Source organism: Etheostoma spectabile, chromosome 1 (assembly GCF_008692095.1).
Source record: "Etheostoma spectabile isolate EspeVRDwgs_2016 chromosome 1, UIUC_Espe_1.0, whole genome shotgun sequence".
In the NCBI taxonomy this organism is placed as follows: domain Eukaryota; kingdom Metazoa; phylum Chordata; class Actinopteri; order Perciformes; family Percidae; genus Etheostoma; species Etheostoma spectabile.
Genome location: NC_045733.1, coordinates 9,100,388 through 9,127,233, shown reverse-complemented (window position 1 = coordinate 9,127,233; position 26,846 = coordinate 9,100,388). Strand labels below are relative to the sequence as shown.

At 40.0% G+C, this 26,846-nt stretch overlaps 1 protein-coding gene across 21 annotated transcripts in view; it reads right to left on the bottom strand.

Moving 5' to 3' along the window:
* Positions 1-906: 906 nt before the first annotated feature.
* tjp1a (tight junction protein 1a) overlaps positions 907-26,846 on the bottom strand; it is a 104,420-nt gene continuing 78,480 nt past the window's right edge. For 6 of the 21 annotated variants that reach the window (XM_032507388.1, XM_032507413.1, XM_032507648.1 and 3 more), the window contains 24 exons: positions 26,773-26,784; positions 25,550-25,588; positions 23,007-23,143; positions 22,322-22,427; positions 21,930-22,080; positions 20,000-20,108; positions 19,664-19,883; positions 18,273-18,457; positions 17,820-17,915; positions 16,582-16,608; positions 14,278-14,360; positions 13,649-13,859; positions 12,583-12,683; positions 12,065-12,415; positions 10,931-11,179; positions 8,811-9,629; positions 8,564-8,646; positions 8,180-8,356; positions 7,877-7,983; positions 7,104-7,348; positions 6,131-6,285; positions 5,824-6,044; positions 5,469-5,612; positions 907-2,710 (listed from right to left, as the gene is read on the bottom strand). In XM_032507388.1, coding sequence (XP_032363279.1) covers positions 2,616-2,710; positions 5,469-5,612; positions 5,824-6,044; positions 6,131-6,285; positions 7,104-7,348; positions 7,877-7,983; positions 8,180-8,356; positions 8,564-8,646; positions 8,811-9,629; positions 10,931-11,179; positions 12,065-12,415; positions 12,583-12,683; positions 13,649-13,859; positions 14,278-14,360; positions 16,582-16,608; positions 17,820-17,915; positions 18,273-18,457; positions 19,664-19,883; positions 20,000-20,108; positions 21,930-22,080; positions 22,322-22,427; positions 23,007-23,143; positions 25,550-25,588; positions 26,773-26,784 — 4,123 coding nt within the window. In that variant the 3' untranslated portion in view covers positions 907-2,615. The remainder of the gene's footprint in view (positions 2,711-5,468; positions 5,613-5,823; positions 6,045-6,130; positions 6,286-7,103; positions 7,349-7,876; positions 7,984-8,179; positions 8,357-8,563; positions 8,647-8,810; positions 9,630-10,930; positions 11,180-12,064; positions 12,416-12,582; positions 12,684-13,648; positions 13,860-14,277; positions 14,361-16,581; positions 16,609-17,819; positions 17,916-18,272; positions 18,458-19,663; positions 19,884-19,999; positions 20,109-21,929; positions 22,081-22,321; positions 22,428-23,006; positions 23,144-25,549; positions 25,589-26,772; positions 26,785-26,846) is intronic. The other 15 variants (XM_032507511.1, XM_032507531.1, XM_032507712.1 and 12 more) reach the window with 9 other exon arrangements.

The following is a 26,846-nucleotide window of genomic DNA, read 5'->3' as shown; positions in this document are numbered from 1 at the left end:
TTTTATGATAAGCTACTTTCGCTTCTTCCCCATTACATTTGAGGGCCAGTATTGTACTCTTTATTAAAACAAAATATCAACTAATACAGTGTGTTGTTATAGACTCATGTGGTATCCAGCAGAATATTAGCTCCGTCTTTACCAGCTGCAACATGAGTTTTGAGCAGTTTATTCGAGGAGGAATTTTTCCTCTCAGATTTAATTTAAATATATTAGATATTTAGAGGCTTGGAGAGGTGAAAGTATCCAGTAGGGAATAAAGAGTAAGAAAAAAAAGTTTCCTTTCTTTCTTTCTCTTTAATCATCTGTGAATAAGGCTACTCATCTCTATTTTGCTCTTCTGTCCTCAGCAAATACTTTTTTTAACCACATGCTGGCCGTAGGAACGAAAATTTCTAAAAAATAAATATTGAAATACATTAAAATCACAGCTGAAGGACTTTTGTATTTTTGACCTTGTGCAGCACTAATTCTGAGCTCAACTGCGCCACCTAGCTGTGACACCTGAGTCATGGTGCTTTAATGTCTAATGAAATAAAACACTCAGAGCTACAATAGGCAGCAAATTAATTGATTAGTAAAATAATTAAATTAATCTGCAATCATTTTAATAACTGAGCCATTTGTCAAACACTAATGCCCCAAAATTGACCAATTTTCTGTTTTTGCTTTGTCTTGTCAGACAGCAAACTGAACATCTTTGAGTTTTGGACTAACAATCAATTTGAAGGAAGCTCTGGCAAATTATTTGGCATTTTTTAATATTTGAGAGGATCGATCAAATTACTTTAAGGACATAAAATTTGAAATTAAGTGATCGGTACGTGTGTAATAACAGAAAGCCAAAAAAGATTGTGATCATCACAGATGAAAATGAAAGAAAACAGCAATCAATCATAAAAAAACTTTACTTTAAAAATGATTTTATTAATTAATACAGTGGTATACTTAAAATTGTGTTGCAGAGGAGGAAAAAAAGTCAGCCACACGTGAAGAGCTAATATCCAATTAAAGCCGTGTTATATCTAAAAATAAAATGTTACTGGTGTGCCATACATCATATATTGTCTATTAGTACAAAAATACATTTAAGGGCACACAATACAGCATCCAGTATCACAAATGAGTGAGGGGGACACTTTAAGAGCACACCCTTTTTAAAAGAACATGTTTTAAATATATTTTAGCCCAAGCACTTTCCTGATCCTTAAAGAGCCATAAAAAGACCTTTTTTGTGACCATAACATAGTGTGAATACATTGGTAGAAAAGATGTGATGTATTATTGTTAGGTTACAAGTTCCAAGGCTCGAGGGTATATCCAGAATACAAAGATAACGACGCTCACTTTCTTCCACTTTTTAAAACGTGTTTTCTCTAAGTTTTATACAAAAAAGAAAGACATACAAAAAGTTCATTTACAAACAAAAGAAACAAGGCAATATGATAGCTTTATTTACAGCCACTTCTTTTCTGTTTTTTTTTTCTTTTTTAAGTAATGCATAGCAGATTAAAGAAGAGCATATCTTTGTTATCCTTTTTAAACTGTTATTGTGAGCCACACCCAAGTTCATTTATACAGTGGGTTCACAGAAAATGGCAAAACAAATGATATTATACCATAATTTACATAACTATTTTGTTTTTTTTAATGAAAAGTGAATAATCTGCAGATAAGGCATCACTGCTTATGTGTGTGTGTGAGAGAGAGAGAGAGAGAGAGAGAGAAGAGAGAGAGAGAGAGAGAGAGAGAGAGAGAGAGGAGAGAGAGAGAGAGGAGAGGAGAGAGAGAGAGAGGAGAGGAGAGGGAGAGGAACTGAGAAGGCTATTGGACCTGAGTAAAGAACATGCATAGATCTCCTCAGGCTGGAAGGAGAGATGTGGTACTCTAAGAAAATAAGCTACAAGATATCACTGTAGGAAAAGGAAGAATAAAGGAAGGAAGAACATCTCTACAAAGTGTGCTGCTTGGGTTCATATCCAGCTCATGTTTTACCAACTCCTTCGACTTGTCACTATCCCTGGTTTAATCTTACCTCACACCTGTCTCAAACCTTCATTAAAATTCCGTCAATGTGGAAAAAGTTGTGAAGATACAGATTTGTATTCAGTCACCTGAACTAAAAAAAATAACAAGATGTTGACTTGTAATTGAATTGAGTAAAACTTTTAGTAAATCTTCTCTATACTACTATATATACTGTATGCATATATAGCATTAATATACCAACACAGATTTTGGAAGCCTGTGGCTGCCTCAAAAGCCATCCATCAATCTACTGTATATTCATGTAAAAATTACATTTAACATCACCTTGTATATAGTGTCAATCCTCAGTGGCATGGGGCATGCATCCATAGTTTAACTTCACATCAAAACTTCAAATTGGGGAAAAAGTTTAAAGAACAGCTTGTAACGATCATCAGTGTCTCGCCTTCATCTATGGGTGCAGTAAACAGCACTGACTGGATCTTCTTCATACTCCATTATGTGGTGTGTGTGGAGTGTGTGTGTGTGTGTGTGTGTGTGTGTGTGTGTGTGTGTGTTTGTGTCCATCCTCTTCATTTTATCCCCTATGGTTCCACAGTCAGTAACAGCACACTTGCTGGTCGTCCTTAAAAGTGGTCAATGAGCACAGAAACACAGTTGGCTCCCACCAGGTAGTTGGGGTCTCCGGGAAGAGACTTGTTCTGCCAGCTTTTTGGGTCACCTGCAGTCAGACAGATGGGGGTGTAGTAATGAGTGAGTGTTTTATTTTTAATGTAAACTTAAAGCTGCAATGCATTTCATGAGCACTTGTGTCTTGCAAAGTCCTCTTCACACCACGGAATCTATAACAAATTCATTTCTAACATTATCAACAGCACCAACTGCAGAGCTTGATTGGATATATAGTCTGTGAGTCATGTTAAGTAATAGCACGTGGGTTTGTCGCCTATAAAAGCAAGTCAAATCTATTTCATATTTTTTATGGAATGTGCTAAGCCTCTTGCTGGCTGCAAATAAAACCTCAGTCACTCTGAGGTCTGAGTGTAATTGCAATTATAAACATATGGGTCTGTGCCAAGCGGAAAGTTCCAGTAATCAGTCAAAGTAAGCAGAGCCAGCTTGGCAGAGGCCCATCGATACCGTATACACTAACTGTACGTGTGACGATATAAATACAGCCTCCTCAGTCACACCCACTGCCATCTTTAAACTGTCAATCTTGTGCTAAAATCTGGGTGATATGGAGGAGATAGATGTGACTAGGGAACCATCTTCTGTTCACATATGCAACATGAAATCTATACATACTAAACAAGATACATTATTTCAAGTTCTAAGGATCAATGTTTTGTCACTCTGCCTTCTTAGCAGTGTGTTGGATTGAACAGTAGGCTCGAATTATTGGGTTCTCATAATTGATTTCCTTTTCGGCTGTTTTTTTTAATACTGGGTTGGCGAAATAAAAGCACTAAATAAAAGCATTCCAACTCAGAGAACCTCTTAGAGGAACATCATTTGGGCTGGCTGCTGGTGCGGCCTATGCTTGAGCTATTTTGGATGGTGGCTCAAGGTGAGCGTAAAACAACCCACTGCGAGCCAGCCTTCACAATCTTTTCTGCTAGACAGTGAACGTAGCCTAGACATCAATGAAGAGCCAGTTATTTTTTTGATCCTAAATGAGGCAGTGTGCCACTTGCCCACTTATCAAATCAATAACAGAAGTCAGTTCTTTCACAGAGCTTAACTGTATCACAGTGGTTCTGATTCCAGCCTGTAATCATCAATCATCTACAGAATGGGACCTGCGGATTCTTTAACATGTGTCAGCGGGGATCCAGAATAGACTGTCTTTCTGCTTGTGCTGGAGATGTGTTACCATTCTGAGTTTATTTTCAATTTTATTCCGTGACTCTGTGTGGCCCTGAGAAAAACAGCATACATAGAAAAGCGGCAGTAAGATGCAGAGAGTTACGTAGGAGGAAAAAGGAGAAGCAAGGAAGCAAAGTGAGAAGAAAACCAGAGAAGGGACAGGAGGAGGCCAGAGAGTGGCCTTGCTTTACAATAAGAGGATTACGACACAGCTCGAATAATCCTCCCACAATTCAGCAGGACAACGGAGTGAGCTCACATCTCATTCAGCCCTCTAAGTCTCATCCTTAAAATTAGGCTAATTAACAGCTAATCCTGACCACTGCCAAAATGACTCCTGTTTTTGAAGATGTGAGAGGGACAGTCTTAAGAAAAGGAGGAATTAGTTACTTTTCTTTTTTTACTCTCTTTGCAACTCAACGTCTCTATGAGCCTTGGTTATTTCTCAAATGTTTAATTGCTCAACCGCGCGATAAATTATTACCTACTTAATGTATTTTGTCTTGGTTTTGATTTCCAAAAGCATAATTTGTAAAACAATCTCCCTTTATCTCATGTCTGGTTTACATGTAAATACACTGCTGATCAATTTCAATGCTAAACATAAATATGGACCTTACAAGCGGTATTCTATTTTGTGGTTTCACTTAGGACTTTTTACGTTAACTTCTTTATTAGGTGGTAGAGAAAATGATCAATTGCCATCAGCAAAATAACTATTTACTGATGGAGGAGTTAGGATTATCTGAGGGGATTAGCCCGAATCATCTCCTGCAGCCCTTGAAAGCTGTGAATGGTTTATCTATTTGATTACTTCCAATTCCCTGTTGTTCCCAGATCCAATTTCACATCCAGGCTCCTTTTAGTAAACAAACTGAAGAAAATCTGAAAGATGAAAATTCATTTTCTTGCCAACTGAAAGCTACCTTGAATAGGAGAACACTTAGCAAGCAGGGAGCTAAATTTAGAGAGCTATAATTCGACATGGTAAGAAGCTGTCTTTGTGTAGCTTTTTTTTGCGGGACAAAGACAGGATTCATTGGTTATGACAGTGTCCCAATTTCCGGAGAGATCTATAAATCTGTTCTTCAGGTCAGGATTTGGGTGGCTATGTGAGAAAAAACACTCAGAGCAGAGCAGCATGCACTATACTTCTAACTGACCAAAAAATATAATTATACAGCCAAGCATATGGTGCAAGAATGTTAAATGAAAAAAGAGAAACTTGTTAAGATGACTGAGAGGTAAAAACCAAGAGAGAAATACTGCAATTTCAGCATGTAAAAATAATCAGGAGAGACTTTGATTTGAACACCAAATAAAGAAAAACAGTGATACAGTGTATAAGAGATCAAGAGGGTGAGTTAACTAGGATACATGATGAAAATGAATCAACCAAAGCAAATTATGAGAGAAGAAAAAAAGATTTTACCCCTAGATTTGTTCTCCGACATGGTGAGAGTGACCAAAAAAACTTTAAAAGATTTTTTCAACTGATTTCCAAAAAAACAAAAAAACAAAACTAGGGGTAAAAACAGTGACCCACAACCCTCAAATTGTCACACAGCCAGCCCAAATGACCCCGGAAGAACATTGAGAGCACAGCATACCCGACGAGGAGTCGGAGGATTTTAGAGCAAAAGACCAACCATCAGGGGTCATAGACGCACAGTGAGGTAAGCGCAGCTCCACCGGCTTCAAAAACTTGAGGCCATGAGGTCCACACATCACCAGAGGGCTGAGCAGAGTCTCTCCTGTAAACACAAACACAGAATTCCGGATAATTAAAAGTAAACGTTCTACTAGCTGTTAGTTGTCACTATTCTTTAGCTCTATCACACCTCCCCAACGAACAACATGCACAATTACACTTTAAATTACAGGCTTCATAAAGCATCTTAATAATTTAGATGTGAATGTTGAACCCCCCCTGGCTACTTCATCCCTCCATCTTTGATAGTTTACCTTTCTCCTTGTCGAGTGGCGGCAGGATGCTGTTGTCTCTGCAGACTTTAAAGTAGATCTCCTGCTCCACACTTTCAGGGATGGCACCCTGTGGGATAATTATGCTGACACCTGTCTCGATGGAGCTCAGGACGCCACCGTTCGAGTTGAATATACCTCGAGCGGTTGCAACCACAGTATGGCCCTCATCCTCGTCCTCATCATCATCCAGGGCACTGGGGCTGCAGGGATAGATACCTTTACTTTCACACTCTAATGTTTTACAGAATACTTTAAATTGAATCTTTAGTCAGACTGAGTTTGTTACCTCACAGGGATGGCCTTAGGAACAGCGTTAATGTTGTTGTGCTGGTGTTTGGAGTGGTGATCCATAGTGCGTGTGAAAGTATCCAGACCACTGTCATGGTCTGTGTTCATGGACTGCGGGGGAATCTGAGGCTTCACTGGGCTGGGGCTCTGGCCCTGTTCCAAACAAGAGAGGGTAAAGTAGGTAGATTGTAGCAGTGAGGCTTAGCTTAAGAGCTTGGAGATGGACCTATTTATGTAACCACCACCAACAACAACCCCAAATAAAATCATTGAACCGGAACCTATTACTGAGAAATGTTTCCTTTGTTTTCACAGTAACAGATTAGTGATTAGGTACCAAATTAAAGGGCTACCCTTACATTCGTATAATCATTTATGATGTGATTTATATGATTTTGATTCATACTAAGTCCACATTGAATTCAAAAGTAGAGCCTCCCTTGTGTTATTATTCGTTTTACCCTCTCTGTTTTATAACTCAGTGATTCAGAGTGCCATGCTGTACAGCAGCCTATCTGCTAAACTTAAAACTAAATCATACAATCAACTCAAAGTTTGCACTAAGATCACTGATCAACTTGTTGCACACTCCTTTCAAACAATCAAGAACAGCATGCTCAGACTTGTCTCTTCTGACTCTGTGCATGTTTTAAATTATGAATGCCAACTTTAAACAGGCAATTTAGTCCCTTCGTTTAGACACAACAGGCTTAACAACTCTTTTATACATCAATATCCTGTTGCTAAACCAAAATCTAAACCTAAATCAAAATCGTTTGCTGCCAATTAAGATCATCTTTTTAGTATATGTGTAATTGTTGTCTAGCTCTGTGTGTATTTTTCTTTTTATTTCTTCTTTTGAGCTGCTAAGGAATGCAAAATGAATTTTGGTGTGAACGGACAATATATTTTCATATTGTAATGTTAATAGTGCTACACTAAAAACAACCGTTGGCCAAAAATCTGCTTACCTTTGGAGCAGTCTCAGGCTTGTCATTGGGCAGAAGGTTGTGGTTGAATTTAGGACTGTCAAACATGCGTGCAAACGGCTTGGCAGACATGGTGTAGGGCTTGGGCGTGTAGCGGTTGTAGCTGGTTGCTGGTGGAACTGCTTTTGGAGGATGTTCACTAGTGCCATTAACCGGAGACTTCTCAGGGAAACTCTTGTGAGGCAGGAAGTTGGTCTGGACAGTGTCGTCTCGGCCCGGAGCTTTGGCTGTGGAAGATACATGAGGGTAAGCCAAAGAGTCTCTACAGTATGTGTCACTGTGTACATGTTTTTATTGGTATAAAATGAGAATGTACATATTGGCACACACAGCAGGCCACGTCTCTCAGTAGACAAAGTACATGGTGATATAGTCAATTAAATTTTATTTATAGTATCAATTCATAACAAAAGTTATCTTGAGACACTTTACAGATATAGTAAGTCTAGACCACACTCCCGAATTTACAACAGTTCTAGTAGTTCCCTCCAGAGCAAGTAACTTCCTTTTAGGCAGAAACCTCGGACAGACCCAAGCTCTTGGTAGGCGGTGTCTGACGACCGGTTGGGATTAGAATGAAGAGTGGCAATAACAGTCATAAAAAAATAGTAGTTTGTAGTAGTTCTTTGTAGTATATATAGTACATATATGAATCTTCACATGGTTACAATCTAGTATAAGATAAAATCCTGACTAAAATTTGGTTTTCCTTTGATAGAAGACAATCAATTTTCAATCAACAAGTACATTTTTACCTTCAGATGTGGGTTTGGGCAGTGTGGCTGGTGGCAGAGAAGGCGTCACCTGGGGAACTGGTTCATATTTTTTCTCCACTGGACTTGGTTTCTCCACCGACTCCATCCTATATCACAAGACCAAAATCATCAACTCAAGATTCACAGTAGAAAAGATATTGTTCATAAAAAAACATAATGGATGTTAAAGATAGAGGAAAGGAAAGTTAAAAAAAAAGATGCATTAATCTAATCTAAGAGGGAAAAGCTAAAGAGGTTTCATGAGAACATAATATGCTTAGGAATGTGGATGAAGAGCATCACCTTGGGTAGTTGTTGCTTGTTTGTGCTTGTGGCTGGGGTTTGTTGGGACCAGCTTGGAGCCTATCAAAGTAAGACAGCTGTTTCCTGTAGTAGTCCTCGTCCTCATCAGGGTCGTAATGGTTGGAGCGCACAATGTCATCAGCTACCTTGGACTGAGGCTGCTGAGGCCCTGGGGCTCTGGGTGGGTGTGATAGAACAGTCAAACAGGTCAAATATAAGGCAAAGAAGGTTAGAGCAGAATAGAAGAAGCGTTTATAATGACAAAATAAAGGTGCTTGGGCAAATTGGTCAATGATGTGATAATAAAGTGACCAATTACACAATTTAAGTCCAATATTACTCCAGAGTGTGGAGTCAGTAACAGCAGCATAAGGATAGGCTCACCTAAAGGTCTTCTCTTGATCCAGGTTGCTCAGGGAATTTGCTTTGGGGATTACTCCACCTGCTTTCAAAGGTAAATTGGCTGCCTGTAATAGCAAAAGCAATAAACCTTATCAGTAGCAAAAACAAATATGACTCTTCACTTCCAAAGTCCATGTTTCTCCATAAGTTAAAAAGAAAATGTACTTTAATACACCAATAACTACTGTAACTCCATTATGTATTATACCTGCAAAGCCAAACAGTTTACCTTGTTTCCAGAAGAATCCGCTGTATCTCTGGCTCTATCCACGGACACAGAGCGCTTGTTCTCAAACATCTTGACCCTTGTCAGGACTGACTGTGGCTGCATGGCGGGGTCATCCGGTTGCTCATCTCTGGTAGGGAAAGGCTTTGAAGCATCTGCAAGGGAAGGTGAGGGTGCCTCTGCTTTGGGAGGTGGTGTGGGGTTGGTTTCAGAGTTCACAGGAACAGAGTCCTGCTGCTGAGGTTTGTAGCTCTTTTGTTGCAGTGTTGGTCCCTGGTTGTAGGCAGGCCGCTGAGCAGCAGGGTCTGGGGAGTGGGCAGCTGAAGGGTACATGCTCAAGTGAGAATCTTTGTCGTAGTGCAGGTCAGGCGCTGGAGCAGGAGGAGGAGGATCATCATAACGGACAGGCCCTGTTGGTTTACCGTAGCGAGGCCGTCCGTTGAATCCCTGATGAAGTGGGGGCTCGTCATAGCGGAGAGGAGGGGTGTACTGGGAATCAGGGCCATCGCCGTATGGCAAACGGGAATCGTAGCCCTGGGAGTTGGCAGTAGAGAGCGGTTGGCTGTAGGGATTCCACTGTTGCTGGTCGTACTGAGGAACACTGTTCTGGTAGGGCAGGTTAGAGTCATAGTTTCGGTACTTTGGTTCTGGGTAACCACCTCCGCTGCTGACTCCGGTGCTGCTGACATCATACCGACTAGGTGGGTGGTCGTAATCTCTGTATGGCTGCTGGTCAGGGTGATATCCCTGCTGCGGGTTGTAAGTCACAGGCTTCATGCTGTGACCGATTCTCCCAGTGCTGTCTAGATCCTTCTGAAACATCTACCAAAGAAATACATAACAAAAAATAAGGTTTACAACCACACAGGATCCACTAACATACTGTACAGACATTAAATGTGTAATATGTAACATACAAAAGTCAGTTGACAAAAGGAGAATATTAAAACAAGTTGTGAAATGAATTTCAGAAGAAGAAACAAGAAGGGAAAGACCTGAAATAGAGAAACTGAGAAGGAGGGGTTACTGGTCAGATTACACACTTGATAAAATAGAAATTGCAGCACAGCCAAACACTCATTGCAGCTTAAAAACATCACAATGTACCACTGCAGCTCCAAATTAACACTGAAATTAAATTAACAAAAACTAACAAAGTTGTAAAAAAAAAAAATAACAATGGGATGCATTTTTCTTGTCTATACTGACAGAATGTGAAAATTGTATGTAGAAAACTAATGTAAACTGAAGGCCTATCAATAATTTGACTAATAGTTATTTCTTCACACATAAAGTGTGCACTGCCGCATTCACAAGGAAAAATGTCACCCACTGTCTTGGTGCAATTATAAAGGCAACTTAGGCATCCACAATAATATTTAACATTACAAGCACATACCCATTGTACAAAACATATTTAAAATCCTGATAAATGAGAAGTAACCATTAATTATCCATCCAAATCTAAAAGAATTGTTTTGGTGGTCTTTCTTACTTGGCCACGGCGACATTTAAAATGCAGGATAAAAATTATAAAGGGTGGAAAATGAATGGCTACTTTTACAAAAAAAATGATCCATTCAATTTGCACTGATAAATACAGGAATAAGAGATCCGCTTCTAGTGGTTACCAGAGAATGAGGCAAACATGTTACAGCCATGCAAAAAGGATAAGCAACAATGAGAGCTGCAGGATTTCCATTGCGCCCCTATTTCACCTCCAAGCCCACTGTTGTTTACCAGCATTTATACGGATGTGCATGCACACACACACACACACCACACACACACACACACACACACACACACACACACACACACACACACACACACACACACACACACACACACACCACACACACACACACACACACACACACACACACACACACACACACACACACACACACACACACACACACACACACACACCACATCTCTGTCTCTTCTGGGCAGCACTGTGGTCAGCAGACATGCAGGGCGGAAGGAGAGAGAAATAAGCATGGCAGCAGAAGGTAGGTAGGTAGACAGGCAGCAGCAGCAGCAATACAGGACGCCAGCCTGGTCAGACCGAGCTGAGCTGAGCCGGATCACGGAGCGTCCAGTGACAGTCAGATGTATACCTTTGGTTCTGAACTGGCCAGTCCAGACTGTAGAGGTTCTGGTGTGACGCTCTGAGGTGCTAGCTCAGGGGTGGGCCTCCTAAGTGAGCCAGCCTCTGGGTTGGGGCTTGGCTGGCTTTGAGCTGCAGGAGCCTCGTCAGGGCTCAGACCCCCTACAGTTTTTACAGTAACGTCGACAGCAGAGGGCACTGTCTCAGCCAGGGGCTCAGGCTGCTGAGGGATGCTAGGGACGGCAGCGGCCTCTGCTTTCTGTGAAGTGGTTCAGAAATGTTTAATAACACGTGCTGACACTACGGTGCAGTACTAACAACGGTCTGCTCCTCACTTGCCTACACCTTACATGGATTAAAACAGCCAATCACCCGCCTCCACATTTAACAATAGCTGTGGATCAACCAATGTCACGTGAGAGTTAGGAATTAGCAGCAGGACAAGTTTTCATTGTTTGAGTTTACTAATTTGAGTTTAATTCTATGGTTACTTACAATACAGTTTCTTCCCTCTTTTAATGTTCCTTAACACATCATGAGACGACAAACGTTTAGATTTGGGTGTTACAATGGCCAATTGCGTGTTGATAAATACATTTCATAGGTACACTGGATTAACACTGGTTTTTCCAACATGCACATAATACTTTCTTGTGTCGTATCGTCACAGTCCTGATCACAGGTAAAACAAAGGTAGGAAGTGCACATAGGTGAGTACTGGTACAGACACTTTTGACAAACATAAACTCATCCCAGTGACATCAGCAACAGTCACACCAATAAGACAGCTTGTGGTAATACAGAGTACAAGAGTAACAGTATAACTGATCAAGTTTTTGTCCTTTTCAAAAATAAAAAAACACACGCTCACAAACATCAACCAACAATCACATATAGGCAAATAGATAAACTAAATATTACCATAAATATAGATAAATATATATATTATATATAATATTTATATATTGCGATAAATACCTGACCACAGAAGTTTTCACTTTCCCACTGATATTGTTTAGTAACAGTAGATAGACAGAATAACTGTAAAAATAAAGTGCTCTCAATAGCGCCTCCAGAAAACCCTTCTAACGCAAACCACGTCCTCCAGACAACAGGGAAGACGTGCACCTCTCAGAAACGCTACCTGCTGCGGCACTGGTGCCTTGAATCCAGCCGGGTCGATGCGGTTCAGGGGGTCCGGCTGCACTGTGTGCTGGAAGCTAGCGTAGCCAGGGGGCTCCTGGATGACAGGCGGGTCCTCATGGACAGGCTCAGAGGAGCGAGTGATGGCAGGCTCCGTGGGTGGACCCACGTCATCATTCAGCGTTTCATCCAGCTCCTGGTCGGTGTAGGCTCCACCCTCTGTGTCCGTGTCCTCGTAGTCGGAGGTGTGGCGGCTGTCAGTGCTGTACATGGAATACTCACTGCCTGGTGCCGACAGGTAGGACAGGCGGTCGTCGTGGATGTCCAGGTCATCCTCAGCTGCCCCGTCAGCCTGGGAAACAAAAGGTAAAGAGAGAGAGTGAGAAAAGAATAATTTCCGGTTTGTCTGTTTGTGTGTGTGTGTGTGTGTGTGTGGTGTGTGTGTGGTGTGTGTGTGTGTGGTGTGTGTGTGTGTGTGTGTGTGTGTGTGTGTGTGTGTGTGTGTGTGTGGTGTCGTACCTTGCCCTCTGAAACCCAAACCAACTGGTTCTGCTGCTGTTGGATTGTCTCTTTTAGTGCTCCAAACCAACCATCATTCATGTTGTTTAAGTTAATAGTCGCTGAATACACAGAGAGGAAAGGGCAGAAGAAAAGAAAAAACAAATTTCTAATCAAATGAGTACCAACATTTTTTGTAAATTAACAACTGAATGAAAAACCATAGCATCATAATACCAAGTTCCTTTTAGACATAAACTTGAATCCATAAATGCCTTGCCATTTTTACATGATTGGTATCATGTTTGTAAAGGACTCTAGAGTCATTTTAAAGTTGCTCTATCCTACCTAGGACAAAGATAATATTGTCAAAGAGTGAATAAATACAGTCACAATGACAGTTAAGGAACAAGTATGTTGTTTTTGAATAAAATGTGCAAACTAATCACAACTGACTAGGAAGTGACACTTTAAATGCAAATTTAGGAAACTGCTCTCCATCAACCTCAAGAAGGAGATAACAAGGCAGGTAAGAAGTAACTTCCCGCATTGCCTAGTCCCATGTGCCAGCATTTAAATATAAAACAATACAGTTATTTCTGTTTTCCAGTTTAATTTAAAGTAATTATAGTAGAACATGATTATGAGGCTTGATTCGGAGAATAATTTATAAATGAAATCCTGTGGAAAAAGGCATAGAGGTACAGATGCAGTTTGCTGTGTAACAGCTGTTTTGAAAGAAGAAGAATAAGTAAAGAATTTATGTGTGTAATGCAAAGACTGAATATGAGCCGAGAAGAACATTCTCTAGGACAGATGGTCCTAAAGCATGGTCCCACCACATCCCTTGACAGAAAGAGTGCATGCTGAGAAAGGGCCCGTGGGTGCTCTGATGTGACAGTCAGTGCTGAACAAGCAGAGCCGGGCACAACAAGTGCAGTGTAGCCACAGCCTCCAACACTGCGGCACTCAACTGCCAACTTGTCAACTGCCTTTGAAATGAGTCTGTGCTGCCTTTAAAATCTCTACCATTCCCCTCCCTTTGTTTGGAGCCCCCATCTACCCCTCTCCTTCCCACTGGACTCACTGGTAAAGAGGTGGTGGTTGTTCTTGCGTAATTTGAGGGCTCGTTCAAAAAGCTTCCTGGCGCTCTTTCTAGACTCGGGGCAAAGGCGGGTCCTCATGGTCTTGACGCCCTGCTTTGTGTCTGGGTTGAGAAACACCACAATTGGATACCACTGAGCGTAGTTCAGACGGTCCACTGCATTAGGGGTGATGTCCAGCACTGCATGCTTGTCCTTCATACACAGGAAACACATAAAGACATAAATGTGTTGAAAATGTATTTATTTCCATAATATTTCCCCTTTTGAAATTCCAGCTAAGGACTATTAAATAAAGAGCACTGTATGGTCAACACAATGATTTTTTTCCACATATTGTGTGCAACACATTTTTAACCATTGTATAAAATCAGATTATCAATCTGGATTAGTTTCTCACGTGAACCTGCCACAGTATAATTCACCACCTTGTTGAGGTTCAGGCAACTAATAGCATTAAAGAATGAAGTACACCAGAGGGCAGCAGTGAGCTGTGTATGTCATTGTGGCTCACAGCCATCTTTTCATTAGCATTACAAATCAGTCAAAATATGTTTTTATTTGTTCCTTTTGACTGTATATCTAAATGTGTGTTTACAGTGTAGTTTCTTACCCGGTCAATGATCTGTTTGATGGTGTGAAGGCGAATGATGCCAGTGTTTTTCTGGTCGGTTCCTGCATCCCTGGGTTCACTCCCTATGTAAGACAAATGCACAGAGTTACTGCATCACATCAACACAAGAGACAAGCAACAATAAATCCAGCCTGTGCCCCAATTAGACATCCTTGTAGTGTGCAGTTGTCGACTCCAATAAATAGAGCTGTATCTCCATACAGGAGAGGACAAGTGTACGCTTATGAAAACAGCTAGATAGTAAATGAGGACAGCAGCCAATTCATGCAATAGTCATTAGGTATTTTGGGCAGGTTTAGGGAAATTGAATTCAGTGTTTAATGAATGTGTGCGTGCAACTGCATGTAGCAGTATAAATTATGGTGCAGGAAATGTGTTATGCGAGATACACTGACATGAAATATGCACATACCAGAGCATGAGGGTCATTTTAGGATTAATGAGAATACAGTGTCATTGTAAGCCTCAGGGATTTAAGCAAGGATGTGTAGAGGGGTTTATGATTTACATAAAGATAAGCAATGGTTTCCTGCCTAGACACACAAAGTTCAAATCAGGGCAGTCATCTCACCAGGATGTAGCATAGCAATGACTCAAGCCCATCATAGGACAAGGTTTAATTTCTAACATTTCAAATAGGATCTACGATCTGAACACACTGCTCTTAAACCAAAAACATTTTAGGGAGAGCAGATAAATATAGCCGTGCAAAGTCAAGATTTAAGCATATGCAGCTATGTTAAAAATTGAATGTTGGGATTTACTAGTGTCTGTATTAATATAAAATTTGAAAGACCAATTTTAGTATAAGGACGTCTATCCATTGACACTTAGGGGCTTAATACCATTGCTGCTTTATGAAAAGTTAGACGGGGACACACACACACACACACCACACACACACACACACACACCACACACACACACACACACACACACACACACACACCACACACACACACCAACACCACACACACACACACCACACACACAACACACACACACACACCACACACACACACACCACACACACACACCACACACACACACACACCACACCACTGTCCGCTTAGTATAAAAAAAATGTTTTTGTAGAGTAGCACAGTGGAGGTTTAATTGTAGTCGGAATTGTAAGCCATATAGACCCCTTGGTAAAATGTCCTAATACACTTTTGGTCCAGCGCGTACATGAACCTGATATCAAAATATATGGTGACAGTTTTCCATATTCCTGTATGGATAATGTGTCTGAATGCACACAGTGCAGTGAAAGTAATTTTAAGGAAATAAATGCATAAATAGATGGTTAATTTTTCAGCTGACTGCTACCATTTTATCTTATTTCATAAATACTACGTTCTGAGTATTGTTATGGTAGAGTAGGCATTTGGCAAGAACATACACTAACCATTTAATTTTCATGGGCAAAGCTCCAGTTGGCCAGTTAATGCCATGTTGATTGCTGCATTTTTAGCATTAAGAATTAGTACAAAAAGCATAGAAATGGGTGTCAATCCCAAATAAACTCAACATTCCCAGTCTATTTGCTTATACATCCACATGTGTCAGTTCTCATGGCATATTATTATAACTGCACAGCTACACATGCTGTGTTGTTGTTGTCTTCCTACATGAAGCCATTAAGAGGGGAATACCACTGAATTTAACAATAAAATTACAACTGTATCTATTCAAGGATACGGTACATATATCAGCATTTAATCTCTTCCATGACCATGCAATATCACAATGACAAACAGCCTCTTAAAGACTTAGGTTTGGACAACAACAATTTAGAATGAAAAAAAAAATTCAGTATATTTAATGTAAGCATCTTCCTAAGAGTATATAGATGATATGATCCATGCTAATGCTAGGAGCTTTTTTAAAACCTTAAATAGATACATTTTCATGACCATGATAACTATGTTATTTTGTTTTCCAGAGTCAAGTACAATTTCAAGTCAAGTTTAATATCAAGAGTAGACGTTCTTTTCACCAAAACAAGTACACAAAAATGAAAAAAGCTGTGTGTAAGTATGATATTGCTTTTCTTTATAGTGTCAGGTCATCTGTGATTCGTTTGGCAATTATGCTAATATATACTAAATCAATTATTATTGCCAATTGTAATGACAAATGTGAATTTCTAAATCAAGTGCTACTCCCCCATGTTGTTTAAACATCTATAGGCCTGCTAGCCACCAAACACCAGTGCACAGAGTATCTGCCATTCACTGAATCAAATAAAACAAATAAAAGTTGATGCACTAAGTGACATACTTTCCCCGCCGTGTTGTTGCTGTGTTTCTGAAAAGAAAATACAGTTACACAAACATCACTGGAGTTACGCAAATCAACATCAAGGAATGGAATGACTTTTTATGTGGGTGTTTACTGAATATGTGTGTGTGGTTGAACTGGCATGTGTGCTTAGTAAAAACCACACATTAAAGAAGGTTGCAGTTTCATGAAGTAAGAAGCAACGGATAAGGACTGAAACTTATTAGGGTGTACAATTCTTCTTGGAGTGTAAAAGACAAACAGACAAAAGGAAGAGAGAGCTTTAAATAAACAAAGGGAAATATCAGACCCAACTTGACTAAACTGACTAACATATACTAAAATACAGTGTGAATATCTAGCAGTAGTAGTATTCTGGAGTTAAGCAGAATGCAATCTATTCTATAAATCAGGGCACCCAAATAGCTAGTAGAGCAGGCACCCATATATAGCAGTTTACTCCTTGACGCAGCAGGCCCGAGTTTGACTCCGACCTGCGGCCCTTCGTCATTCCCCCCCTCTCCCCTTTCACTTATTCAGCTGTCATGTCATTAAAGGCCTAAAAAAGGCCTAACATAGTCTTAAAAAAGGAAGAAAGACAATAAAATCAATGGAAAATTATACTTAATAATAAATTATAATAATGATTTGAAGAAACATCCAGTGAATAATTACTACTTTTTTGACTGTATTTTCAAGATATAACCAGCTGACAGCAGTGGTCTATTTCTACAGAAAAGGAAAAAACTTCCAAAATGTATTGTTTCTAATCTTCTGCAGATTACAACTACATGCCTACAATCTTTCTGTTTATAATTATTTTGTCATCCTCTCCTTCTTGTCTTTGACCATAACAATTTAAAATAATAGCAATCATTTAACAAGTAGATATGAAATACTAAATCAAGTTATATGTTTAATCAGATGCAGCTTCAACAAGCTGCTTGTTTGTCATTGCATTGTACTGTTTCAAATCACTGACAAAAGAATTCCCTCAATTTGTTCAGAGATGATAAACTACAAATGTCGCTATCTTTTTGTGTTAAACTAATCTTAAAGCAAAGTTAAATGTACACTAGCTGTAGTTTTTCACAGACGTGTAGAGCTATATTTGGTTTTGAAAAGAGTAGGGGATGTAGACGTAGAGACTGTGGTCTCATATCAATGCAAGACATGCAGTAGGACACTACACAACACTTGAACATTAGAAAAGAGGGAGATGGGTATCTATCACTTACTTGCTAGTTCAAAAACGTCTGGCTCCTCCCTGGCCAGTTTTTCTCTGGCCACATCTGCTATCGGCCCAAAGAGAACCACAGGCCTCAGGAACCCAGCTGTACAACAATAGCATGTTATGGAGAGTACCAATGGTAAGCATCATGTAACACTCACAACACAATACTAAATCTACGATCATACATTTTTACCACATTATAAGACCACAATGTACAAATTGTTGACTTTGCAAGCATAGAATCGTATGACTACAGACATCAGTTAGCTAGAACTCATAAGTTGCATGGAGGGCCTTGTGTTTCTTTTAGCTACAAGCATAAAATCAGTCCACTACTTCCTACTACTACTAATAGTACTACTATTAGAACTACTACTACTACTAATTCCTCCTACAATAAAGTATAAAGATATGTGGCTGTTGATTGTGGATACTGCTTTTGCCAATGCACTCTTACCTTCCCTCAGCACCACCCTCTCATAGGCAGGGAACTTGGTCTGAACTGGCTGGGCTGACAGGTCTTCCCTGCTCTTCCGCAAATTCCTCTTTGAGCTTCGCAATCCTCGGAATCTCCAGAAGTCCGCTCTGTCGCCCCCTGGTGTTTTGGGGAGTGTGTACTGCACACTGGATAGCTGCTCAGCTCTGGACAGAGAAGAAGAGGAGGAGTTGGGTCAGCTTTTAGGATTTCAGCCAAAACAAAATCAAGGACACTTTTAGGCAGTTCAGGTGTTTAGCATTCATCTTATGACTGTTTGAAGAGAAAGGCCTTGGCTATATACTGGTACTCTAACACCATTGTGTAGTACTGAGTTGTAAATGGTTGTCATCTGATTATGGAGTACTTGCCATTATTCACCGACAGAAAATCAAGCCTTATTTTTAAACACTGACACACTTTCCACAATTACAAATTTGCAAATCATGAATTTATGATAAAGGCCATCAAGGATACTGAATATCAGAAATCTTGATTGTGGACTGTTTTGTTCTGTAAAAATAAGGCTGATTCAACGGAGTACTAATTTGCAATAACGACCGGTTTGCTCTACATTATCCCTTAGATTACTGCAAATAGGTCAATACATTTTTTAACATAAAAAAGAACTGGTAAAAAACCCAAACAGTGCTAAGCAGTAAGGTGATCGAGGCACTGGGCCAACAGGAGGGGAAGAACTCACTCCTATTAACTTTAAATAATAACAGTATTCCTTTGATGCATGTTTTTAAAATAATATTATTGAAATCTGAGTGTGATTTTAGGGTTTTATGTTTTGAAGGAAAATCTAGGGAGGCAGGTTTATCTTGGCTAACAAGCTGAGATATATTTAACATTGCTTAATGTAAGTAATATAAATGCATGCAGCATGTCTTTTCTGTTGGCCGGACAGTGAGGAGTCTCTGTGTGAACACAGCCAGAGGCTGTCAAAGGCTGTTGGGACAGGCCTATATAAAACAATGCTGTTGGCTGGATCATGGTCTATACTACATAACCTCAGACAGGCTTTACAAAGTCCTCACAAACCTCACACAGTAATCCTTAAATAAATAAAACCATTTACAGGACACACAAAATGTGTTAAATTTGCCCTACTATTTAAAACAATTCAACTTTATAACAGACTAAAACACAGAACTGAAGCCTTGCACATAATTACAGAAGCACAAATAATAAGCAGTAAAAATCTGCAATGTGTAAGCAAATAAAAAAAGTTCTGCTCTCAAATCCTTCCTTGCTACTCTCAGATCAAACACAATGCTTTTATTCCTTTGCCTCCACCCTTGCCCATTCATAAAAGTGCCAGTACAAGTTGTACACGTACTAAAGGCGTGACCTCAAACTTCTTTTACCTGTTCTTGTTGGGAATGATGCCTCTTTCCACTTCTTGATGGTTCTTGCCAATACGGATAGCGAGCCAGGATCCTAATTTGCCGTTGTAAAGCGTGTCAACTACACGGAACACCTCACCCTTGTTAAAGCTCAGTCCATATGGTGACTCTTTTTCATATTCAAAATGTGTCCTAATGTAGAAGGAGTCACCCACGTCCGATTCCACTATCCTCCGATACACTGAAGAAAATGGCAGAAAATGACAGAGATAATTACAGCAGCCTCCCAAATGTGCTGGTTTTGATGCCTGATGCATTTAGACTACAAATACAGTATTTTATAATGCCATCACTCACCATCCTTCTTCTTTTGAGCCAAAATAGTAACTTCTTCTCCTTTTGGGAGATCTAGCAGAAACAGCACAGCCTCCTCCCTGATGATGTTGGCAAAGTCCACATTGTTCACCTGCAGATGCAGAACAGAAAGCGTAAAAGAAATCAACAATTTGGACACAAAACAGACAAGTGGACACAAAGCAGCAAATTATAATTTTTTAATCTCATGTTATTAAAGGCTGACTTCATCCTACAAACTGTTTAAATAATCAGTTAAATGCTTAAACAATGTTGAAAGCTACTAGATTAACAACTAGATTTTTTGACAACAAAACAAAAAAACTCAAGCAATTATTACTCTTTTTTTTTTTTTTTTTTTACAAAATAAAAAGAACAGGAAAAGAAAAGAAAAACTTGTTCTTCAACAGAAGCAGGGTGATGTATTCCCCCTACAACCGAGCAGCCTCTTTCTCATCTCCTGCTGCTGTACCAAACACAATAACTGCTGTTTATTGACTCTGCTTGAGGGGCAGCAGGGGAACGAGAAACACATGGACAGAATTACTGAACCTCAGAAAGACACCTTTATCCTTCCCAGAAACAGGAGGGCTTGACGTCTTTATCTCCACTAGCACACCATGACCAAAGGGAAACCACCTAAAGATGGAAAACAATGTGCTGGAAGTCTCAGGGATGTGTTTGTACAGTGGAAAGAACACACACAGTCACAAAAAGAGATTTATGCTGTGGAGGGGGAGAAACACCAGACATAGTACATTCATTAAGAGAAGGCAGTGCGGCATTGGACAGCTTTGATTCTAAGATAAATACAGTCAATGGGGAAAAAAAGTGTGGATAAGTATTCAGCCTCTTCTGCACAGGGCACTACTACATCACTTCACAGTTATAGCATTAAACAAAGCCGGAGTAATGCTTGCCTGTTACGTAAATATGTGAGAATGGATCCAACACTGACATCAAGAGGGTTTCCATCATCCCATCAACAATGTTACTCTAGTGTTCAGTAAAACAGAGAGACAACTGTTCCAAGGTCAGAGTGCAAGAACGACCTCTTTTGTGTCTTCACATTGGAAACAAGGGGAGTTTTGACACAAGGCAGAGCCCAGAATGACTCATAGACTGACAGATACATTGTACTGTATTCCCAAGATCTTTTCACACTTGTGTCCATGGGATCACATTTTGGTTTCACCACTTATTATCTAAGTTAGTGTGGGCAGCTACTGCTCATCTATTTTGACAATAACACCAGATGTTCTTCCCACTTTCATACATGTGACATGGAAAAAGATGTTAACAGCGCATACTTTCTAAATACAAAAGCCTGACTGAACTCTGACAAAAAAGAATACATTAGAAATATCTGACAAGCTGCAAAATACTAGGACAACACACTGCAAAGATGGACTTTGGCCACAGTCAATCTACAGAATATATCTTAATGTGACTTAGAAAAGTAAAACGTACACTATGTTCACAAAACTCTTGTCAAAGGAGGAAATCAGACAACACAATTACAACATTTTTTAACCAAGGCTGGCATATTTGATAAATGACAGTGAAGCCTCAGCCTGGGGAGATTTTGTTCTTAAGAGTGATTTGACAAACGGTGCAATGAAACGGCAGCGTTTACAGAATTTTTATAAATAGTCCATTTCAGCTGTGAAAACTTAGATCTACCTTTTTCAGCCACTTTTTTTAGCCGAATCTTTGGGTTTAATTATTTTGAAACATGAAAATGACTGATGACGCTGCTGCCGTTGTGATGCCCTCCAAAATATTTTACATGTACACAAAAACTGGTAAAGCATATACAGTACATGACCAACAAATCAGGTTTCTCCAATTTTCTATAAAGTGGGATTCTCAAGCAATCAATGAAGCAAACCGTTGTGCTGTTGTTAGTAGTTAAGTGTAGAGTGTAGCGTACCCTGAGAATCTGGTCTCCCTCCTCAAGGCCCTCATTGGCCGCAGGACTGTCCTCCAAAACACCGGCCACAAAAATCCCCACGTCGTTCCCTCCTGCTAACCGCAGACCAACACTCTCTCCCTTCTTGAACTTGACCAGCTTCATACTCGGCCTGCAGCAGAATGCAGGTAGAGATAGAATTAAGCAAAAAGGTCAGCAAATCATGGATTTAAAAACAATCGTTCAATGACACAACACAAAACACAGCCATGTAAATTTCAAGTATATGGCTAGTAGGCTAATTTTAAGTGAATACTAAAATGAATTATATATGCAGTTGATGTACATGCCACAGTACAGATCTGCACTTGATCCTGCAAGGTGCTTTGGACGAGAGGATGTTGGCCATTTACCTGAGAATGCTGTCATCATGAGCGGCGCTGGGTACAGGGGCATCAGAGGGGCTGACAGGCAGGTCCACGTCAGGCTGACCAGGCTGTGCATAAACTGGCTTTGGTTCTGCCACAAATACAAACATAGTAAGTAAAATAACTCACTAACTCCTAATAAGGCTTGATACCTACTCTAACAGAATTAGCTTTCTCATATTATAAAGTAAAGATAGCTAGCCAACTGCTGGGTAATAGTGAAACCAATTGGAAAGTGAAAGCATCAACCTTAATGCATGTCAGATATGGTGATGAGTATTTGTTTGGTAATATACCTAATTTTGTTTTAGATTGGAACATGTATAGTTAATATTTCTATGTGAAGACTGATGTGGGAACAGGTAATTAACAACCAAGTGCTTTAAACCCTAACAGTGGAGTTTAGTTTACGGGTGTCTCTGGCCATTGACACACTGTTTGTCTTTTTAATAACTTGTCATCAGAAACAGCTATGCAGGAAAAATAAATACTCGTAGAGTTGATTAAACTACAGTAGTATGCAGACTAAGCTTTTGGTATAAGACCTAACTGAAACCTTACTGTACTTCTGACAATAACATGTAGAACTATAAAAGGTAGTAAAAGCTGAAAAATTAGAAACCACACTAATTCCTAGAGCTGAGGAGTTGATGGGCAGAGGTTTCTGTACCCGGCAGCGGAGGTAACTGTTTGTCATCTCTGGAGCTGGCCTGGTCACTAGCCTGTGACAAGACTCCATCATCAGAGCTTCTGACTATAGGCATGGCCCCAGGTTTAGATATGCGATCCTCATCTCGACTTCGATGGCTGAAATAGACAAAAATAACACATGGCAAATTCCGTACGAGTGGACTGTCAACGCTGTAAACAATTACAGTTTCCATTAAAGTATTCCTTAAATGAATGCAACATATTAGGAATGACCTTGTGTGTTCTGTAAGTGTGTATCTAGTTTTGTCCTGTGCTGACATCACCAGGAGGATACAGACACTAAAATGAACCCAAAAGGAAATGGCATGGACCGTGGGTGACGTGATAAGGGTACGTGGACAGATATACAATAAGCTATTAAAATAAGGAAGTGCGGCTCTTACAAAAAGACCCTGCAAATTGGAATTAGTGCGGGAAACTGATATTAATTTCAACTGGCGCAAACAGGGTTTATAAATGTTAGAATTTCCAAATCATATGTTTTAGAAGACTGATGTAAACTCCCATTTTATTAACCACTCCAATAAAAGCACTCAGGCAAAGAAAGAAAAATCAAACCAAATCTCCCAACATAAACTCTTGAGATATGATACTTTTCAGTCCAAGTTCCTGTTTAACCTGGATAAAATAAACAAGGGGAAACTGTGTGTGTGTGTGTGTGTGTGTGTGTGTGTGTGTGTGAGTGTGAGAGACAGAGACAGAGAGAGAGAGAGAGAGAGTGTGTATGTGTGCATGTGTGTGTGCGTGCATGTGTGTAGAAAGGGCTCCGCTGCTTAAAACAATGGTTGAATTCCAATCTGGTCACATGACTGCCTGCCCAGCACTTGAGTTGCATTCAGAAGCATTTGTAGAATAATGTGAAGGTGCAGGCTGTGTCACCAGCTCAGGCTAGGCAACTTCTCCCATTCTCTCATTTTTGCTCACGTAGTACAACAGGATACAGTGTAGGGAAAGTATACAGCACAGTGTAGACACCCATGAATTATACAGTGTAAAACCCAAATGTAAAAACTGTAAATTTACATACATTTGCATGTAATGACTGACCTTTGAGAGTTGCCGAACTTATTTACAGTGTTTTCCCACCACAGCAAGGCATTTTCTATGTCCCTAACTTCTCTTACTACAATTCAGTTTTACACATGAATCTGATCTGTGCAATTTTATACATCAGCAGACTCACCATCAGAGTCCTGGCTATGTGGGAGTTTGTTGTGGAAGGAGGATGGCAAATGAGAGCTGCAACCCAAGGATAAATAACAGAATTGTAATGGGGGAGAGAGAGAGAGAGAGAGAGAGAGAGAGAGAGAGAGAGAGAGAGAGGAGAGAGAGAGAGAGAGAGAGAGAGAGAGTGAGTATGTTTGTATCTGTGTGTATAATGGGAGAATGAGAAAGAGTGTAAGAGAGGGGGGAAAGACAGTGACAAACAGAGAGAGCAAGAGAGGAAGAAAGGGAGAGCAGAGTGAGAGCGGGTGTTGTGGCCTAAATATGTTGTTCCTTGTTGCAGAGTGGTGCTAAAAAAGGCTTCACACTGACAAACACCATTTGACAGAAGCCTTTGTTCAATCCCATAGCTTGCTCATTCTTACAGTATGGGTACATACAAGAGCGAGCAAATGAAGAAAGATGTGGCTGCACAGACTCTCATCAAACAATGCAAATTATGGTACTGCAACACCAGAATCTCTCTACACTAAAAAACAGTCCCGGTATCTCCAATTTCATTTCCATCCACAAGTTACAAAATATCTAAAGTACAAAACTGCCTCAACACAACTGACTAGATATACTGACATCATTTTGCAAAAAACAAACAAACTGTGCAATAGCAAAATTCCACTCTTGTAAACTAACAATTAAGCATATAATTTATTTAAAAGAAAATACTTACACAAATGTATCTGTAAGTTGTACCATGATGCTTATTAAGAGCAGTTTGAGTTTAATTCCTTGAAAGACAACACAGAGATCCTATGTGCAAAGTAGATTAGTGCTCACTAAGAGACACTTTGGATGAAGGGCGTTTTTGATGACATGTTTTATTTTTTAAAAATGCAACAGCTCCGTGACCTAGGGAGAAGAATGCCTCTAAGCCCTACAGCCAATCAGGTTAAGCGAACCATCTGGCTTGGGGCAAAGCACTGTGGGAAGTATGTCAAATTCCTTTTCCCCCTCCTAAACTGGGAGATAGTAAAACATTCACTTACATCACAGGCTTGTGGCAGTCAGTCTGTTACTTCCTCAGTAACAAACACATGAGAAGCTGGTGTAACTCCTCTTAATGCAATTAATGTGCTTACCAGATTAACTATTCATATAAAATGTCCAATGGTACACACACATAAAATGACTTAACATTTTTTTTTTTCTTATTCCTGGACAGACATAAATGTGGTACACAAAGATAAAAAGGGATCAGGGAAAGAGCAACAGAAGTGTTACAGTGATAACTGCTCAAAACAAAACACACTGGCCTGTTATCAGAGGGATGTATTCACTTACATTGGAAGTAATCTGTGCAACAGTGAACCTGCCCTCATCCTGCATTAAAACAAGTTAGGTTACTCCACAGTCTAACACAATGTACCATATAATAAAATGTCAGCACTAGAGGTTAATCTAGTTGTAGGATATGACTGACAAGCAACTAGTAAAGCGTGATTTAGGGTTCTGTGTTAAAAAAACGCAGTGGCTACGTACGTAGGTACGTGGAGACACCAACCTTATGCCGTAGCTTGACGTGCACCAGATTTCCCGCTGTGGTACACGGCACAGGGGAGACACTTTGTTTCTCCTACTATGCTTCTAGAGTTGGCACTCAAACCAGAGCTAATCGCCATCAATCTCTCACTTGCTCTACCACACACTCCCCGCGTACACACACATGCCGGCCCTGCTATTCTTTTAAAGAGATCAATGCCCACACCAACACAGAAGTACAATCTTCAGGTCACTTACTTTGCAGAACCATAAATCACGCTTAAGCCAGAAAAGCTAAACTACTAGCAGCATACTAAACTAACATTCTGCAGCTACAACAGCTGAATGGTTGGGTCTTTGCAAAACAATTAATGCAAGAACTATCTCAACAAGGCTTCTGCTTTTTAGCAGGTTTGGCAGCCATATCTCACACAGTCAGACCTTCATCTCAACAACAGCACAGAAGTGATGCAACTATTTAATTAGCAATGAGTTTGAAAAGACCTGCCTCTTGAAATAGCACGTCTGGTTACAATCTATCTGGGTACAAACAAGTTCTCTGTAGCATAGTTTTTATGATTTGGAGTATTCCAGCCTTTTGTGTCTGCGACTCAAGGCCCATATAAATATGATGAAATGGAGGTCTGGTTATACAAGACTGTGACAGTTTGACCCAGAACAAGTGCTTAAAGGCTGCATGGATTTGGGCCCAGATTCAATACCCATTCCTACTTAAGTATTAATCACAGCCATTTACTTTGATCAGAAACCAGCAACATAGTCCCTGTGTTTTCAATTCCCAGCCCTGTTTTATTATTTGGAAAGTCTGCAAGAGCTTGTCATCTTGTCCCATTCAACCAACTCAGTATCTTGTTTTTGCCGGGTAAGCATAAAATGCCCAAGCTCCACACAGAGCTAGAGTAACTATAGTCACTTACATGTCTTCGTCTAGCTCTCCTTTGCCATCTATGTTTGTCAGCTACAACAAGCTATGCAATCTCTAAACAACAAGAAATATAACTTACTGAAAGCTCCAACTTGCAGTAAAAAAAGGAAAAGAGACATTATGGGAATTACAAAAAATAGAACATAGTACACA